General features: G+C 38.0%; 1 protein-coding gene across 1 annotated transcript in view; it reads right to left on the bottom strand.

Annotated features, from left to right (window-relative positions):
• Positions 1 to 19,335, bottom strand: part of LOC311189102 (uncharacterized protein) — a gene marked incomplete at its 5' end in the record, with an annotated part of 101,335 nt that extends 82,000 nt beyond the window's left edge. The window contains 18 exons of the mRNA XM_084260682.1: positions 1,068 to 1,135; positions 1,764 to 1,939; positions 2,062 to 2,097; positions 3,089 to 3,230; positions 4,472 to 4,559; positions 5,176 to 5,303; positions 6,712 to 6,911; positions 7,973 to 8,121; positions 8,794 to 8,909; positions 9,218 to 9,331; positions 10,263 to 10,420; positions 11,847 to 12,029; positions 12,956 to 13,090; positions 13,611 to 13,724; positions 14,068 to 14,226; positions 15,749 to 15,922; positions 17,079 to 17,480; positions 19,278 to 19,335. Coding sequence (XP_084116808.1) covers positions 1,068 to 1,135; positions 1,764 to 1,939; positions 2,062 to 2,097; positions 3,089 to 3,230; positions 4,472 to 4,559; positions 5,176 to 5,303; positions 6,712 to 6,911; positions 7,973 to 8,121; positions 8,794 to 8,909; positions 9,218 to 9,331; positions 10,263 to 10,420; positions 11,847 to 12,029; positions 12,956 to 13,090; positions 13,611 to 13,724; positions 14,068 to 14,226; positions 15,749 to 15,922; positions 17,079 to 17,480; positions 19,278 to 19,335 — 2,600 coding nt within the window. The remainder of the gene's footprint in view (positions 1 to 1,067; positions 1,136 to 1,763; positions 1,940 to 2,061; positions 2,098 to 3,088; positions 3,231 to 4,471; positions 4,560 to 5,175; positions 5,304 to 6,711; positions 6,912 to 7,972; positions 8,122 to 8,793; positions 8,910 to 9,217; positions 9,332 to 10,262; positions 10,421 to 11,846; positions 12,030 to 12,955; positions 13,091 to 13,610; positions 13,725 to 14,067; positions 14,227 to 15,748; positions 15,923 to 17,078; positions 17,481 to 19,277) is intronic.
• Between the last annotated feature and the right edge of the window lie 280 nt (positions 19,336 to 19,615).

Here is a 19,615-nt window from a genome sequence, read left to right as displayed (position 1 = left end):
TTAAGTCTTGCATCTGGAAACTAATGGACATTCTGTCAACTTTAAAACTACCTTATCTGAAGTATCAAGATTGGTATTTTTTTCTTTATACTTCCACAGTTTTTATTTTAATACATTGCTATTGAAGGAAGAAGAGGTTGATGCTGCGTTTTGATCAATACTTCAGAACTTAAGTCTCTCAGCCCGCAGTAGGAAAGAAGTTCAGCTCCCTGATCTGTCTCTTGCTGTTGATGATACGTATGATCTAAAGGAGATGCTCACTGGGCCCAAGCGATGACCTATCTCCCTACTTTGAGTCCTTAATCAGGAGGTTAGAATCATGCACTGCCTCAGTCACTACCAACTTGTCTCTCTCCACTCCTCTTCTGCCCTTTCCAAGGTTCATGATCTACAGACACTCAACAACAGCATAGAATAGAAAGGTCAAATTCAAATCTCCTCTAAACCTTTTTCAGGTCAAGGTTAGAACTATGGTCTTTCACCTCCCGCATGTGGCCTAACTAGCAGATTGGAAGGTAGGCAGTGGTACTATCATTCACATAAGTAGATTTTACTTTAGATTTTATTTGTGTGGTGTTCCTTTTGCAATACTTGTTAGCTTTACTGTGCTGTAAAATTCTGCTGCCTTTTCTCCTGGAATGGGAGAGGCTACTTTAAAAAACCCTGTCAGAAGCAACTTTTTACTCATTGTGCACATTTTCCTAATTCTGAAGGACCTCTCTGAAGCTATAGTATACAGATAAAAAGCACAAGAAAGCTAGGCTTTATGGTATAGAGAGTATTGTAAATGTGTGTGTGTAGAGAGTACAGCGGTCAAGCCTTAGTTTGGGTGTTTACTCAAGAAAAAAATGTTTCTTTTTTAAAAAAAAAAAACAAAACTATTGAAATATACTTTTGGAAAAGCAATTCAGAATGTGCTTGGTCTATTCTGTCCTGCTTTGTACTTGACTTTGTACTTTGTATAAAGAACTGCCTTCAGTCCTTGAAAACAACACAGTTCCCCCAGCTACATGAAATAATGCATTTTTTTTTACACGTTAAGAACTGCAGAGATCATCTTAACTTACCTAAATTTTTTATCAAGACTCACTTTTAGACCAATGAAGTATCCTCTTGACTCACTCCAATATCTCTGCTAAAAAAGAAGATATTCTTTTAATTAAAATAAAAACAAAACCAAAAAACAAAGAAACAATGTCTGGAGTCAGATAAGCCGAAATGGATATGCCATTAGTTAGGTTCACAGAGCAGTCACTGAAGTCAACAGCAGTAAGGCTTTTGCTTGCAGTTGAGCACAGCAATGTTATTTACAAACTTGGATGCAGGAGCCAAGTGTTTTTGTCTGGAGCATCAGAGTCAGGTCCTGCACTGCTGAGGGCCCTTAGGGTAGGAAACAAGTAGATCTGGGGTCAGAAACTAGTACACACCTTTTGTTCTCCCTACAGGACTGCAGCACCCTACAGTGATTGCCAATGCCAAGTCCCTGTCACTCCAGCTACTTCCCCAACCAGCACAACTACAGCTTTCCCACAACACTCTTCCCACAGGCCTGCCTCACCACCTCAGCACAACTGGTATGGAGTAGGAAAGACCAAATCCCTTGGGATCAACATGTGTGTCTGGGGGGAATTTCATGGGTCCCATCTCAGGTGGATTTCCTTAGTGGAAATGCTGATGGCTCTACTTCTGACAAAATTCAAGTTTTGCAAGCAGATTGCCAAATGCATTTCTACTTTAGGCTGTGTGATTACAATGACTCTTACATTTTCTTTGAGTGCTCTCTGCAGGAACCTCCTCTCGCTATTACTATTAACAACGGCCAGGTTTGCAGAATTCATCCTGCAAAACTCCTGGGCGTTTTCCATAGGTGCAGAATCCTTGCTGATGTAGTACAGCTTATCTTCATATATGACCCATCCATCTGCAGTGGTTTTGTATGCTGTAAGATAAATAAGGTGGCCTTAAACTCTATGTCTGCAGTTTATCTTACAAAATTTCATTTTAGAATAACTGTTTTGATAAAAAAATAATGACGACGAATCAATGTGCGCAAATACCTACCATACATGTCAGTTGGTTCAGGTTTTAATGGCACCCCTGCAAAACAAGGGAATAGAAGACGTGACACATCTCCATATCATGTTTTATGTTGTGGCTTCTGAATGACTGCAAGGAGCAGAGTGAAGAAACAGGAGTGTCATGGTTTAGCCTCTATCCCACCAAAAGCAGGACAAGGAAGATTACTGTCTCTTTTGCCTGTGACTCGAAAGCAGGCTAATGCACACACATTTCAGGAACACATTAGGAATATGCATGGACATCTACTTATAATTTTGTATTATAAGCTGTGTTTCAAATCACAACATCATAGTTTTGGCTGAATCACATTCCTGCACAGAACAGTGTAAGGGAAATTGCTCCTCCAGTGTGCAAGCCACAGGATATTTATCTCAAACAGTTTAAACTCTGTGCTTACAGACCCTTTGATGATCAATCAAATCCTCCAGAGGGGTCTTCTTATCAAGAGGGAGAAAATTTATAGTAGATTTACTTAAGCTCTTCATAATCAGAAAGAACTAACATATATATATTAGCATATATATATATATATACATACACTCACTGTGAATGATTTCTGGTTCTGATAGAAAAAAAAATGCCATTGCTTTAAACCATTGCATTTCCAAAAACAGTTGAATCCTGAATAGCTTTAAAGGAGAACTTGGAGCACCACTAAATCTTTGGTGTACAAACACACTGTACTTGGTTTTTACATTTGCTTGTGTTTGTGGAAAAAATAGTAGAGTAAGGAATTCACAACTGCTTACTTCCTACAAGCAAAAACTTCTTAATATTCAAAAAGATTGTGATCTATGAAACCCTTGCAAACACATGGATTATTTATACATGTTAATTTACATGAAGAAATAAGTTTATTTCTTCTCACTATCTATCACTGAAAAATCCTAAAGCTATCATTATTCAATGCTCTTCACCTCCATTTGTGCTTTTCTTCAGCAAGTTATATCAGAATACAACTACTTACAAAGTTATTAAGCTTCTGACTTACAGAGAATAGTAAATCTACCTTTTTTTATTTGGCAAACCCAGTCATGCTCTACTTCACAGACCGAAAGAAACCATTCTTTAGAACCCCAGCGGCTGTGTATTCCACAGAACTTCTGTCCTTCTGATTTTCTTGGACTATCATTCCAGTTTATGTACCTAACCTATAGAAGAAATAATCTTTTTTTACTCCTTTCATCTGCTTCAGTAGTTGTCCATTGGCAAACAGAAAGTATTTTCTGAAAGATTCAGTCTCTCACTAAAAAGAAGTGCCAACAGCAGGAGAGCTTTAGGCATAAGAATTTTTGAACTGGGGAAATGATGTCTGTGATCAGAAGATGAGGGACATCTTTTCCTCTTGTTTACAACTCAAGATTTATCACAGGTAAAACAGATACAGGCAAATGGACTGTTTCTCATAACTTCACCCAAATATGGAGGTTACCCCCATTACACTCATACTAATCATGTGCAGACAATGTAGCTTTCATTTGATCTGCTCTGACCTGGCTCAAAATTACATTGTCCAACAGCTATCTGGTGGCAGTGACCATACCGTGTGTTAATTCAGCATTTATTTCTTCCCTTCCCTGTGGTTAATGAGGTTGGGAGTGTGGCTTTTAGGAGGGAAGTTATGTCCTATAAACCTAGTGAAGTTACCTCTGAAGAAACTAACATCCAAATGGGAAGGGAGAACCATTTGATATAACCTGCTTGGGATTTTCAAAAAGTTCTTGCTTCCAAAATTTTTATGGAAACTAATGTGTGATGGGACAAGAGGAGAGGTCCTTGCTTGGGTTAAAAAATAGGAAATAGAGAGTAGGAGTGAAGGGAGGGTAATAAGCAGTGGAATCCTGCAGGAGCATTTCACACAATCATGGATATTTATATGGTCTCTAGAGATGACTGGATAAAGTAATGGAAATAAATAAAGTAAGATTACAGATATGAGCTCTGGCTCTGAAGGGCCCAGAGCTATTACTTACTGAGGGGTGCAGGAATATACTGGGAAATATGCTTACTATTTGATCAGCTCTTATGATGCTTCTGGGGACTACCAGAAACAGTATACAAGATCCAGTATGACTAAATTTTATGTTCCGACAGTATGCATTCATGTTATATTCTTGGAAAAGAAAATATATTGGAGTGTTGTGCAGAAAGCTGCTGATCCTGATGAGATACAGATGATTTCCCTGGATTCAAATGTGATTTTACTCATGGTTATACATATGATAAAAGTTAACAACCATGTCAATGTTTGCAGGATTTGTAGGTTGGTTTTTTCTTATAAGGATAAGAATAAAAACACATGGGTTTTTTGTATGTCTATGTGTTGGAAGTATGGGTACAAACACCAAAACATTTTAAGCAAGAAAATTTGATGAAAAATGAAAATACTCACTGGAGAACCATCACTCCAGGCAAATCCTTCATCTGGATTCAAGGAAAATATACCGATCCAAACTTCCTCAAATCCACAGGACGTGGCACTAGCAGAAATTACAAGGCAGAGCAGTGTGTAAACATCCACACACAAAAAATACCATCCAGAAACACACCTTTAAACCTTCTAGAGCACATTTTAAAGTGCAGTAAAGTTATATTATCCTATTACCTTTGCTGAAGGGTATACAGATGCATATGGTTTTCATAGGAATATCTAATATTTCTGTCTCAATGGTTAATTTAACAGATTTATTAGTAGCATTTGTCCAGTATTTCATCTATGTTTTGTTTTCTCAAGAAAGACTTTCACAGGCTCAGAAAATGGTCTCAACATTCACTACCTCAAGGTGAGTCAAAAGTAAATACATTGGTCATGTTTTCTATCCTACTGAAAAAAATCACCGCCCACAATTTCACATAGTTCTAAAGTATATCAAGTAATCATTATATTACTTTTTATTATTATTATCTTCTAGATATGGACAACTTTTATTCACAAAACTGTTAAAACATTAATTAGTAGATACAATTTCAAAGTATCACAGGTTTTTTTGGCTTTTGAGGAATCCATGTGTTTCAGTAATCATCTAAGTGCATTTATAGTAGTTCTTAGGAAACGTCTTTTAAATCTGATAAGATAAACATACAGGAGATACTCACCGTCTTGCACTATACAGTAATTCCAAGTCCTCTTTACTGTTAATGGTGACTAGATCCCCACCTATTTTTCTACAAAATTCTCGAGCTTCAAGCCATGGTTTCTTTTTAGTATTTGGTCTGTGAAAACACTACAGAGAAATTACTTTAAAACATGTAAGATATAACAAAATAAAGAATCATTGTCTCACCCATAAATGAGATTTCATACAAGCCAAGTAAAGGTCCGTAAGAGAATAGCATTAATTACTCTGTTCATAAAATTTTTGCTTCAGTTTTCTAGCTGGCTAGCGTAAATGGTAACAATCAAATAGAAAAATATTGCTAGAAAGGAATACATTTCCCTTTAACTTCCTCTACCTGTCAGGGCTCAGGCTACCTTCCAGATAAAGCAAATGGAGATTAGTTGTGGTGGAGGGGCAATGTGGCCTGGGAGGAATCTGAAGTTACAGGCAAAAGCATGACCTCATGGTGGTTTACAGTTCTCACTTTATATTTGCAATAAGATGTCTAATATTTTGGTAGTTTGACAAAGAATAAGGTTGACCAAAGCTTTGACCAAATTTTGATTTGGAGATAAAGTAGACAAAGAGCTTTCCACCTGAGTTGAAGAAATGAAAACAAACCCAAACCATAACAAAAAGACGACTCATTAATTCAATAAAGCACTAAGAAATATTAACATCTCAGACTTACTTAGCACATTTCTATTCTGCATGATCCCAAAACAATTTTTGCACGTTACACTCATTTCTTGTTCAAAGTCCTTTCATATGCCTGCTCAGACATAACTGTGTATACTTCAAATGTGAGTTACCTGCAGCTTTGCATCATAAACTCTCATAAACGTCCTTCATAAACACTGGTTTAATTAACTTTTCATGTCACTTCTTACACTTTAGTTTGGGGGATAATGTGCTTATCTTAGCAAGGTCCAACCTTAGACATTGTGCTTCTGGTGGATACGCTTCACTGTTTCCCTATTTTTTTTCCCTGAACTCTTACACCCTTCAGATAAATACAGGATCTTTGCACAACACAGTAACCACAACTGGTACAAAGAGCCACACTAAAATCCAAGCTTTGCTGCTTCTGCTGTTTAATACAAAAGTTTTACACTGTTACCTCTAAAAATTTTGCAAACATTAAGTTGTTTCTCCTTTTTTCTCTTTTCTTTGTGTCTTCTTACATTGCTCTACTTCCATTTTCTGCTCCAATTCATTCAAGTCCTGAGGCACAAACTTCCTCATTTCTTCCCTGTACCCTTGTGTCCAGTCCCTTCAACCTCATCTTTCTTCTTTAGTTTCTCCATTCTTACGGATAATTCCCTGAGATGTCTGAGGATGTGGTTTGTTTTTTTTTTTTTTTGCTATATTCCAATCTCAGATATTGCAAAATGAAGATGCCACTTCCTTTTTCTTTCTCTCTTTCTCCCACTTCACACCCCAGCCCCCCCCCCCAAAAAAAAAACCCCAACAAACCCCCCAAAAACACAGTAGTAAAAAACCTTCCTTTATTTTTAACTATGTAGGCACTTACCTTAAAACAGTAATTACTATAGCCTCTTGAAACCCAACCTTCAGGGCATGTGGAGACTGGAGTAGTAGTTGGAATAGGTGGAGCTGTTGCATTCTTTGCCCACTGCTTACAGATATATTTTTGCTTTTTTTCACAGTCAAGAACGTCCCATAAACCAGCTGCAGTCCCAGTTCTCATCGCTACACATCCTGGATTATTTCCTTTATGAGAAACCAAAACCGTCTTCCTCAGTAAAAATTAACCCCACAAAAAAAACCCTCAACAAACCTACAAACAAAGCACGACACAAAAAAAAAAAACAAACCCAAACCCAACCTTTCCATTCCCTACCTTTTGATCAAATTTTTTTATTAATACAAGAGCTTTCCTGTGTCAGGTCAGATTAGAAGAAAGGATTTTGGTAATCAAGATAGACGAAAATAAGATGATTTCCCTTACTTGTATGCTTTTGGCTCCTGTGAGGAGCTCCAGGAGATGTGTGAGCATGACCTCCCTTTACACAAGGAACTTGATATATCTTTCCCACTGTATCTTCTTTATTCTATTCTTTGTTAAAGATCCCACTAATTTACCTATGACTCATTGGCCTGTATTTCCCCACATGTCCCTAGAACCATTTTGAGTGTAACTTTTTCACCCTTTAGCTGTGAAGGCAGTTTTATTGTTCTATATCTTTTGCGATTTTTAATTATTTTTATTTTATTTGACATTTTATAGCCTCACTGAAGGTTTTTTGAGAAAGTTTTCAGACAAATGATCACTAGAAGGATGTAGTGTATCTTGGGTAGAGCAGATTCCTTTGATTTTGAAATCTTTTTTTTCTGTGCTTCTGCACAATAAGATTCCATGAATGAAGCTTTCTTAACATCAAAATTTAAAAGTAATGGTATGATCATTTTTGATACTGTGTTTTTGTAATTCTGTCATAAAATCCTTATTACAGCTGCTTGGTTTCAGACACTTCTCACAGGCTAACTTTGCCACTGGAGGTATGAGTGCAGAATACTGTGAGGAACTGCCTGTTTTTCTATGTGAGGATGAGCCAAAAGGCTAAACTTATGGATAAATATATCAGATATTCAAATATAAGACTGAAGTTTAAATTGTTCCCATTGAAATTAAAAGGTGGGCATCCAGAACTGCTAGTTCCTATAACATATACTGAAAGATTAATGTATAAAATTCAGAGGACATTGCCAATGCAAATCTAAATAGGGAGAATGACCTCAGAGTGCCCACCATCCCCTGTCATGGCACCTACCAGGCATTGCTGCATTCCAGTGTGTGAAGGAGACGGCTTCACCGTTGGCCCACTTGAAAGTGCCTTGGTCCTCTGTGTCAGAAAGACCAAGCCAGAAATATTTCTCAGGCCTCAGGCCAACAAGGCTAGTCAAGTAGGCTTGTTCATACCTGTCAAAGGGATGGTAATGAAGCAAGTGAAAACAAGATAATTTAACCAAATCCTACTGTTTAACCTGATTTGAATCCTTTTCTCCATTTCCTTGCTTCAGACTGGGGGAGAGGAGCTTATGATGGGATTCTGTTTAAGTCAACAAACAAAAGTGAGACATTTTTGTTCAACTTGATACCTTGTCTGTACCCTAGCATGATGGTTCAGGCCCAAACAGTGGCTGAGCATTCCTTGAAAAGAAAGAGACAGACCACCCCCCACCCCCCCGCCCCCGCTCCCCATCCTCCATGAGTTGGGATAAGGACAGTTTACTGACAAAAGCACCATGAAAGGGGAATTATAAAGCCCACAGCAGATTTCACTTACACCCAGTGATACACAGAGTACCTTATTGACCCGATGATAACACAGAGTACTGCATGACAGGAGGCACTCAGGAGCACCACTCCTCGACCAACCCCTCTTATGGGGGAATGATGCCAGGTGGTGTAGAAAACAGTCCCTGCTAATTCAGCTCCCCTGTGCTGGCAGCTTGGGGAGGTGCACTATGGCCTGGCCAGAACCAGGACACCTAGATGTTCTGCTGACTGACATTGTGCTAAAATTGAGCAGTAATTCCAGAAGTATTTTAGAATTTATAACTAAAAGCCAAGGAAAAGTCATTATCATACCTACTTTCAACTGTGGCTAAGTAACCTTTTTCCTCTTCACAAGTGGTGTTTGCCACAGAAAATGTTGCTGGAACACGTGCAATAAGATAGCAGTATGTCCCATACCTTCTCCAGCCCTGTAACATGATTTTAGGATTTCCATATAACTTTAAAATAACTATGATATTACATATTAAGTGAGCTATACCATTTCAAAATTAGTAAATCATAATAATCATTAATATTTTGAATTAGAAACCTTTTGCAGTAAAATTACATATTCTTTCTAAGCAGTTTCTCTAAATGGTTTCCTAAAGTTTCAAGAGTGAGACAGACCTCACAATAAAAATAATTCTATATTTAAACTATTCAAGTTATTCTAGATAATTCTTAGAAAACATACTATGTGATCTGGTAAATTAATGTTCCATTCTTATATACTTACTTTTTTGCAACCTTCATCAATAATTTCATTTTCTCCAGCTATTTGTGATATAGGTTTCCTTTTACAAATGTAACCAGCTTTCTTCTCACAGACATAGTCTGCCCAATAGCCATACTGTGAGCCAGGAAAAAGAGTGAAATAAGAATGAGATTAAGAAGAATAATCTAAAGAAAATGAATATATTTCTTTCTATATAATGAAAACTTTTTGAAAGAGCAACATTTTTTCCTTACCCAATTTTCCTAGCTGCTACAAAAATAAATTTGTTCACATTCACTGAGATGCTAACTGGGCTGTGATAGTACAGCTACAGCTGGTAGCAATGACAGGGGACGAGGGTGCAGGAGGCCAGTCCCCGACCTGTTCTGCGGGGCCACGCACAGGCAGTTGTGTCATGCAGGGATGGACAAGGAAGGTAGCAAGGATCCCCACCTGACAAGGAGAGCAAAGGGGAATGCAGCAATCTCCTCTCTTTAGTGACCGGTGACAGAACCCGAGGGAACAGTATGAAGCTGTGACAGGGCGGTTTAGGTCAGGTGTTAGGAAGAGGTTCTGTACTGAGAGGGTGGTCAGGCACTGGAACAGGCTCCCTAGGGCAGTAGTCACAGCACCGAGTTTGGCTGAGTTCAAGAAGCATCTGGACAATGCACTCAGTCCCATGCTCTGACCTGGCTGGTCCTGTGTGGAGCCAGCAGTTGGACTTGATGATCCTTGTGGGTCCCTTCCAACCCAACATATTCTTTGGTTCTATGATTTTATGAATGTACCCAAACTGCACTGAGACCTGTTTTATAGCTCAAATAATTTCATTGGTAACTTTCATTTCAATGTAAAAAGAATATTTTAATCAGCAATGCAGTAATGCATTAATTTTCTTTGTTATTTATTCTTTCTTTTTAGTGAAAGGTCATATTCGAATCTCATCCTCTTGTCCCCACATCCCTTTTTCTGGCCCTGTACAGTTGCTGAAATACTGGGGCACATTATTCTTTTATTCAGAAGTTAGTTTCAATATTGAAGTCAAATATGTTGTGAGTAAAGTTACCTGGCCCTTCATCAGTACACAGTCTTCTGGCCTATTGTTTGTGGTGGATGGCTCTCCCAGTTGCCATTTTGTGTATGTCACTGGTGTACCATCACTCCATTCAAAATACATTTGAACCTTATGATCGTTCAGCCCAATCCATAGTTTGTCTGTTGGCTCTAAAACATGGAAACACAGAACTAGAAAAGCCCTGCCACTGCATCCTTTTCACAGGCAAAATTTCATAAATTTACTAAACATAAAGTTATCTAATGTGTTGCCGGATCATTTTATAAAGTAATATTTTCATGTAGATATTAGCATAAAGATTGTATTCTCTGGAAAAGGCATATGAATGAAATCCCTGCACTTAATAAAAATTTACTTCTCTTCTTCATAGCAGTGAGAGAAGAGTAAATTACCAGCCTAGTGCTAATATGATGATACAATAGAACTGAATGAATAGTTAGGGTTTAGGTTCTATTGCAGTGGTCACTTAAAATACTTTTACATCATTTTAGAGCGTGAATGTTTTAAGTATCTTTCAACAAAATTAGAAAAGCTGAGAAACCTTTTAAAGCACAGGCTCCTCCAGACCTAGGTCTCTTATTTAGGCAATAAATTAAAACTGAGTTTCCAACTATACCCAAAACTCAACAGGGAAAAGCTCTCAGCAATCAGACCTAAAACCTTGAGGCTGGCCCAGATCAAAGCTGAGGTTAGACCAAATGACCTGTGGGGTTTCTTCGTGCCTAAACCAATGTATCATCCCGTGCCTTTAGGGATCCTTTACAAAAATAAAGCAAGGACAGTGAAAGGTAGATTTCAGCAATATTCACAAAAATGTGAAAGAGAGAAAGAGAGAGAAAGGGAGGAAAAAAGCAAGAGAATGAATGGATATTTACAATTTCTTCAGTTGTCACTAAAATGGAGTATGATACCAGAATAAAGAAGTATAAGAAATCAAAAATATCCTCTTATATGGTTGGACAATAAGCAGACAAATTCCTCTTTCTAAAGAAAGAAATTTTTGGTTTGACTTTCACTTTTTTCAGTAGTTAATTAAGGCTTTCACTCTCTCTAAGCATGGAAAAAAAAAAGCAAAATAGTTAACAGGGGCAAAAGGTAGCAACATGGCTACAGAGTCCTCATGTTTCTGCCAGAGATACTAAAAAGGTCATGGTGAGACCACGCTGACATATTAGATCCATTGATCTGAGCACAGTCCTTTAGGCAGCCCAAGCAAGTCCCCAGCTTGCAGCCTGGTAAGCACCTTGGCTAGCTTTGCCAGGTTTTTTTCCACCTGGCAGTGTGGAAATCTAGACTTCTCTTTCACAGGTTTCATCCATTACTTTTGCAGAGACCAGTAAACTTGCTGATATGGATGTTGGCTGACCAAGAAGAAGCAGGAGGATATGATTTAGGCCCCCACTGTAAGTTCCCCAAATGCACAGAAAGTAGCACAAACATGACGCCTTTCCATAAAAAGTACTCTTTCAAAGTGGAAGTTATATTTTGCAATCCTTTCTTGAAGAAAACTTCTCACTGGGATGACTGATGTCCTTCTACCTCGTGCAAAGTAAAGCACAAATCAATAGTACTTACTGTACCCAAGCTGAGACACTATAAAGCTGTGCTCCTCAAGGCTTTGGATGCTGGCCAGGTGACTCCCTTCCTTCTGACAAGAGGTCAAAGCTTCTTCCCATCCTTTGGTCTCCCTGAAGATCTTGTAACAGTGATTTACATATGGTACCCATCCATGTGGACAAGTAATAGGCACAATGACACCTACAAAGAGATGCCAGGAGAGTTCAAATGCCATGCAAGGGACAAGACTGCAAATATTTTTGCTTATTCTGTGCAAAAATCATAAAATAAGAATTTTCTCTGGTAAGTCTCATTATAAGGAAATTACAGATACAAAATATAGAAAAAAGCCTAGTAAATAAAAATATGACTCTAAACTTAGCTGTTTTAGCTTGAAAAATGAAGATTTCTTTTAATATAAATATTGTTTAATAAAAATTCTAAGGTTTTTATATAGTCAAATGTCTGTAAAAATGCACTATTGAATTAATTTTTACTGATTTTGTATTATTTAGTACTTATTTTTCAGTTAAGAGAAATCAGGAATTATCATCTGCACCTAACATAGAACGCTTATGAATTTTTAAAAGATTAAGTGTATCTACAGAGTAGAAATCACCCAGACAGATTTACAACTAGATTTATACATAGGAAAACAGCAGTAGGGAAATATTTATACACTTAAAATATTTTCATATTTGCTATGTTTACATTTTTCTTCCTTTTCATTATCTTTACTAACATCTCTCTGCTGAAAAAATATTTTTTTTATTTGTAGCCCACTTTTATGCTGAGTAGTGTATGTATTAGCAGTAGTTTATGATCAGACTTGATGATCCTAAAGGTCTATTCCAACCTCAGTGCTTCTACGATTCAAAGGAGACACATGACTGCAAAAACATGGACAGGAGAAGGTGAGTGTTCTTTGTTTTTACCCATTTCATTCTTTCTGTTGTGGAACCACAGCTCAACCTTGAAAGGGTGCCAGGATTGTAAAACGCAAAGCAGATAAACCAGATAAACCATATAAATTGTTGCTATTTCTAACAAAATTCTGCATGCTTCTGTCAATGTGCTCAGCAATTCGGATAAAAGCTTCTACTTTTAATCAACATATACCAGCATACCTGAGGGAACCAAGGTAAAGTTTCTTTTCTTACAAATATAACCAAGTTTCTGATCACATTCCAAATTTTGCCATTTAGCTTTTGTTTCAGGATTCAAAACTGCACAGAGTTTTCCAGATTCCGGAGAGGGGCTTCCTTTGGGAAAGGTACAGGAAAAAAAAAGTAAATTTTTCTGAAAGACAAATAGTGCTCTAAGCTGTAGAACACACAGAAGAAATCACTCCTGGCTGGAATGACAGATCATGTCTTTTCTAACTTTAGCAAGAGCTGAGGAACATCTCTAGCAGCAGGAATGCCTGTATGAAATGTAGTATGGTTTAAGCGGATACAAACATGTAGCCCGCTCACAGTTCATTGCTAAAGAAGATAAATGGAAGGCCTTATATCTTTGGGAAAAATAATATTGCTTTCAGACCTAAAATATTTTTGCAATACATAGAAGTATTAGGCTTATATTGCTATAGAAAAAAAGCTTTTTCTATAGCTAAAGCAAGAAGAGCTGAAATACATGTTGCTTCAGTGCCTTAATGCTTAAGTCCTATTTTTTCTCATGCCCATATTTCACGGCATATTTATCTGATAATAGAAATTAAAGCACTATTTGAGGTGCACATATTTTTTCTGCAGGAATACAGTTAAAGAAAGTCACAGCTACCTGGAGCCCAGTTTAAATATTGGAATGGGCTGCCTCCAATCCACTCCCATCCGCTCCTCAAGTCCAGTCTGTTAAGTCCAATCCACAGTGCAGAATCTGTACCCTCTGTTAACTCTGAGTAGTCAAGAGAAGTGAGAAGAATATGCAAAAAGCAAACAACCTCCCCCCCTCCCTTACTCTATCACCTAATGCAAAATAAGCACAGGTAAGACACCGCAGAACAAATTCAGGATTAAAGTTTTTCTATAGAATAACCTGAATTCTTTACAAGATTGGAGTTGTTTAATAGAAATATTGATAAGTAAGTATAAACAATAATACTAAATCTCTTGGAGGTTAAAAACTTCATTAAAAGTAACAAGACAGACATTCTTCCATAGCATTCCTCCAGCAGTACATGGGTACAATGGACTGAACATATCCTGCATGTAAGTCAGGGCTTGCTTTACTTCCTTACCTTTAAGGTACATCTGTTCATGAATGTCTGTGATACTCAATAATTCTGCCTTCTGTTGTTGACAGCTCTTTCTGGCTTGGTGCCACGTGAGAGCCGATTCAGAGTTTATTTGGTAGTGGATGTTTGTTAACAGATCTGTAGTCCAGGTGGTGACTTTATCTGGTGGAGAAAATCATTATTTTGGCGTGGATAGTAACTCACCCACAGAAAAAATGAGCCTCAAGTTCTCATTATGCATGACGCTCTCATTAAGTGTCACCACTGTTCTTTCAAGAGCACTGAAAATGTTACAAGTGGGATGGGGAAGGATGAAGTTAAGTCCTGTAAACTGACAAGAAGAGCTGGCAAATATTGCCTTCTGTTCCATGAAGATACATAATTCAGTAATTACTACAAGTGAAGGGGATGCATAGACAAAGATATTGCATGAAGTGATGTGGCAGAAATACTAAGTGAAATCTACAGAAAGATATGCAACATATCCTCTTTCTGGATAGCAGTTCCCACTGAGAGCTGTGAGAACCAGCTCTAGAGCTGAAACTAGCATTCAAAACAGTTAGATAAATCCCCCACTTGAAGAATGCTCCTGGACAAGTCTGTCATACAGCTTCAGAGCCCGGGCACTGCATTGGTGCTGAGATGCATTATGCTTCTCTTCTGATTAGCTTTTCATCTTTGGCCTGTTGAAGATCTACACATGCTCAATAAAATACAGGACAAAACTGAATCAGATATCTTATTGTTCCCCAAAGACAACACGAAGTTGAATTAAAAGAAGGAATGAGAATTGGGATTGGCTTTCAAAAACTGAAAATTATCCACTGACCCTATGTCACATGCCTTTTGGGCTCAGTGTCCTAGGTATCTTCATAGGGACCTGGAGAGCATATTTGGCTATGAATTTGAACAACACCAGAAGTACATTTTGAATCAACTAGAGTAAAGGGCCATTTTAATAATGATATAAAAGATATAATGTCAAACGAGAGCAACGGGGAGGAATATAGGGGAAAAGTGTCAGGAGGAGTCTTCAACACCTTGAATCCAAAGCTCTCCTGTCAGGACCAAGGCCACAAAGGCATATGTCAGGGGAATTGACCACAGGAATGGAAGACGATTTTCGGAAAGTGATTGAAGTTGCAGAGAAATGCCAGAGATAGGAGGCAGTTGTCAGAAGGTGTGGAAATACTCCTTCCCAAGCAATATAAAAGGCTGAATAGCATGGATAAAATGACATAATCCACTCGAGTGAAAAAAATATTCACATGAAAATTATGCAGATTGAAACATTAACTTCATTAATCTTCCTGCAGCACTCATGTCTATGCCCACATCCATCGCAACAGAGGTCCTCAGTGAAGGGTGGTTCAGTGGTCACAGTGCACATCCTGTCTGGGAAACACGTGGAGCTCAAAATTACCGTGCTTCTCAGCAACACCACTGCAGTTAGTGGGAACCATATGCTCTGTTACTCTTCAATCACACCTTTCTCCACATCTTTATGCAACATAAGTTATTTCATTGTGTTGAGTGCTGCAGGATGTGGCAAATCATCATGAACTAAAATATGTAAACAATGTGTTATTATAAAGATATATGTATTATAAAGATATTCATGTTCTGCTAGTGATGGTTTGCCAGTACCACACAGAGGAGAACTGCATAGGAACAGGTAAATTACCTTCTGATGGGCAAAATCCATAACGCTGGTCTTTGTCATAGTCTGCAGTGGTTGCACACCAGAGCCAGCCGTCTGACCGGCCAGCGACTGTGCATTCAGCGTACCACTGCTTCTTGTACATGAAAGGGAATACACAGGGTGCCCCAAAAGCATTTCCTAGCAGCGTAAAGGTCTCTGAGAAGACAAAATGATACAGACAGAATGGAAAATAATACTGTGAATAAAGTAAAGCCTATGCTACTGGCTGAATTGCATCTCAAAATGCTTTGCATGTTACTTTTCCCACACCATAACAAAACACATTTCAACACTTTTTTTTCCAGACTTAAGCTGCTGACATGTTTTAGATCAGTGCTATTCTGATGTGAAGTAATATTTCATAGATGAGGTCTACAATCAGATTTTTGTTCTGACCAAGATGCTTTTACAAACTTAATAAGGCTTCAGAGCTCTACTCTAAGATGCTACAGTTTAAAACAATTTTAAGATTTATATAAAATGTGCAAGAGGGTGGACTAATATTTAGAAGTCCTACTTCCTGGAAAAAGTAAACATCAGGTTTGACAATCCATCTCTGGTTTTATTCCAGTGACCATTTAAGTATCTCACATCCAGTGGAGCAGCTGCCACATGCAAGGCCCAGAGTTTGATTCCTCAAATATCCTGTGCAGTGATTATTAGAACATTCATTCTGGATGTGGAAAAGCCATTCAAATCAATCAGACTTCAGCTAATCACAAAGGGTAATTGCACTGGAAATTTTAATTATTCCATGAGCGGCCTCATTTTCTGAGTCACAAAAGTTACGCTTCCGCTGACTATGCTGTCACTTCCAGCCCTTTCTCAGCTTTCCCATACCATGCTTCTTGAGGATGTAATTTCACATCTGTGTTGATGTATAAGAAACTTACCAGTGTTCATACTCTCTGTTAACAATGTACCAATAGAGTATGGTGAGCAGTAGTGACTTTACAGAACACTTTAATATGTTAGCATGTATATAATGTATATACTAATATATAATATATATTTTAAGAATAGAGAGCATAAGTAATACTTATATTATTAGTAATACTAATATACATGTGATATATATATTAAACTAATATATATATTGGTTTTGGTTTATATATATATGTTATATATAGTATGTATATAATACATACTTGGCCACAAATATGACATTAAATTCAAGGTTAACTCCTTCAGCACACTGATTTTCTAAAACTCTGGTAGTCACTGAAGGAATCAGAGTAGTCAGAGACAAAGATCTAAAACATTCTAATACAAAGAATTTAGTGCAAAGGGTGAAAGAATCAATTTTCTGTACCTTCAAATCCCCGGGAACATAAAACATCCACAGCCCCATACATCTTCCACTTGCTCTTTGCACTCAGGCCCTTCTTTAAAAAAACATTGTCATGTTCTTCATCACCAGGACTGAAAAACAGATCTTCTCCTTGAATTGCAAGGAGGCTTTCATTTCTGCATTCCCACCACTGGAGCTCACTTGTTCGATTACAGGGATACAGTGTTATCACAGCCTGATCTTCCTTTGATGACACCCCCAGGCACAGGTTCAGTCTCACACTCATAAGCTGATGATCAGTGATCCACCTGAATTTTTGTGATTCGTTGTCTTGATGGCAAGTGGCAGTTCTAACTGACTGTGCAACAGAGGCCTGAAGACAGAGCTTGTTGACTTTATTATATATTAAAAATGTTTCCGTCTCTGTAAAAAAAAAATAGTAAATGGTTAATATAGAATATATGTATAGTAGATATGCAATGATGCACATGAACAAGGAGTCATTGCATTCATACCAGATTAAAACATGGTGTTTTCAAACAGACTCCAGTGAAACATTATGGTTTAAAAAGCAGTAAGACAGACAATAGGATATGATTTCCATTATTACATGTTGCCATACTGTGGATTAGTGGCAGTCAGCAACATCAGCAGAACTGAGCACAGCTTCTTGAATTTATTTACACCAGTCACATGAACTCCCCCAACCACACTGCTACTACCATTACCCCTTCTCCATTTATCCTCAGGCACGCAGCCTTGTGGACTTCTGAACTCTACAAACTGTCCTCACACTGCCATATCTTACAGGTCTCCTAGTGAGGTCACAGCCATCTTTGTAGACTCATTTGTCTCCTCGCTCCCAAATCCACATTACCTTCTTTTTCACTGTATAAGTGTGGGTGAACACCTTTGGGCCTCACAGGGGGTATTCTGGGCTCATTGGCCTTGCCTACCTACAAGAGCTACAGTACTTGCTATGAGTCATTACAATGTAAAACTAGGTATGACATCAGGAAAACAATGACAGTGTGATAAAATAGCAAGACTTGTCTAGTAGTGGCATCTGACCACCACTTGGCAATGTGGAAAGGTCCACCTGTACCAGAAACTGGTTCCTTAGCTCTCCAGGTAGTTTCTCATTATGTCTACAGTGTTGGCTCCGACTCAAAGCAGAAGTAGCCGAGCTAATTCCAGTCATACAGTGAGTTCCATACCTATGAATTTGCTCTGCTGTTTTATGGTATGTTTTGTGGCCCACCTGGTTGCATTTCCCTCCAAAGCTTGTGGGATTCATAACCAGTTTTGGTCCCCAGTATGTCTTTTGATCACTGGGCATCGTGATTAATTATAATTTATTTTGAAATCTAAAGAAATTTCATTATAAAGCCTGCAAAAAGTTGAAATAAATTTAGTTGATATTGTACAGTACAAAAAAAAAAAAAAATTCTAGCTAGCAGCGATACCATGGGCCATTGAAAAGTATACATGTCCTGAAGCAATCTGCAATAGTTTTACTTGGGATTTGCAAAGCTAAAAAGATTTAACCTTAAACATTCAGGCCTCCAGAAGCCATCTAATACTTACAAAAGAAGTGCAGCTAAAGGGATGGCAGCAATATTGTCACTGCAATTCTACAACAACTTTCCTAAACATAATCCAACTTCATTTCACAAAGAATTTACTTCATCCACTTTATCAACAGCAGTGAATTCAATATGTTCAAAACAGCGAATGAAAGCCATCCTCTTTATAAGCTCTAAGTCTCTCTGGGCTGCACAGCCATCCTCTGTGAACATCCTAATGTGCTACATATAATCACACATTTGACCACTTCCTAAGTTTTTCCTGCCTGATTTTGCTAACCATTATCCAGACACCAACAACTCAAACATTAGAACGCAGAAGTAAAGAATTTTTAAAAAAGTAGACTTTTAAACATATCTGGTGATTTTCTTAGGTCTGATTTCTGGGTTTATTTACATTATAGTGCCACTATATATGAAGAAATCAGCCTTTGCTTCCTTCTCTATCCATTTCTTTCTTCTGCTAGATCCTGCCCTTGCCTCTTGCCTGCCATTAAGAAGTCCCCCATTAGTTGTCCCAGACTAACATTATGTACTATAATAGTAATGGGCACTGCCACAGAGCCAGAAATCATCCAGAAATGCCAGAGACTTTCACAGACACCTTTACAAGAGGGAAGTGAGAGGCACTTACCCACCAGCTGCAAAGCAATGTTAACAAAAGAAAGGACGAGTAAGAATTCGGAGACCATAATTGCAGATACTTTTTTCTTTCTCTCTTCCCTTCACCAAAAGCTAGATGATGAGAACTGCTGGCAATGAAGTCCTGCTGAAGAGAGGACAGTGACCGATACTCCCCAGTTTTGAAGGCTGGATGATTGGATAGAAAGCTCTGAGTGCTAAATAAGGAAATATTCTGTCACATGCCACATTACAAAAAAAAAAAAAGACCACACAGCGTAAATTTTTGCCTTCAAAAATGACTTCTCCCCGAGGGCAAACCATGCTGCTCTGGGAAAGCAGGTGATACAC

The sequence above is a fragment of the Gallinula chloropus genome (assembly GCF_964237585.1).
Source record: "Gallinula chloropus genome assembly, chromosome: 2".
Classification (NCBI taxonomy): Eukaryota; Metazoa; Chordata; class Aves; order Gruiformes; family Rallidae; genus Gallinula; species Gallinula chloropus.
This window is presented reverse-complemented; position numbering and strand designations above follow the sequence as displayed.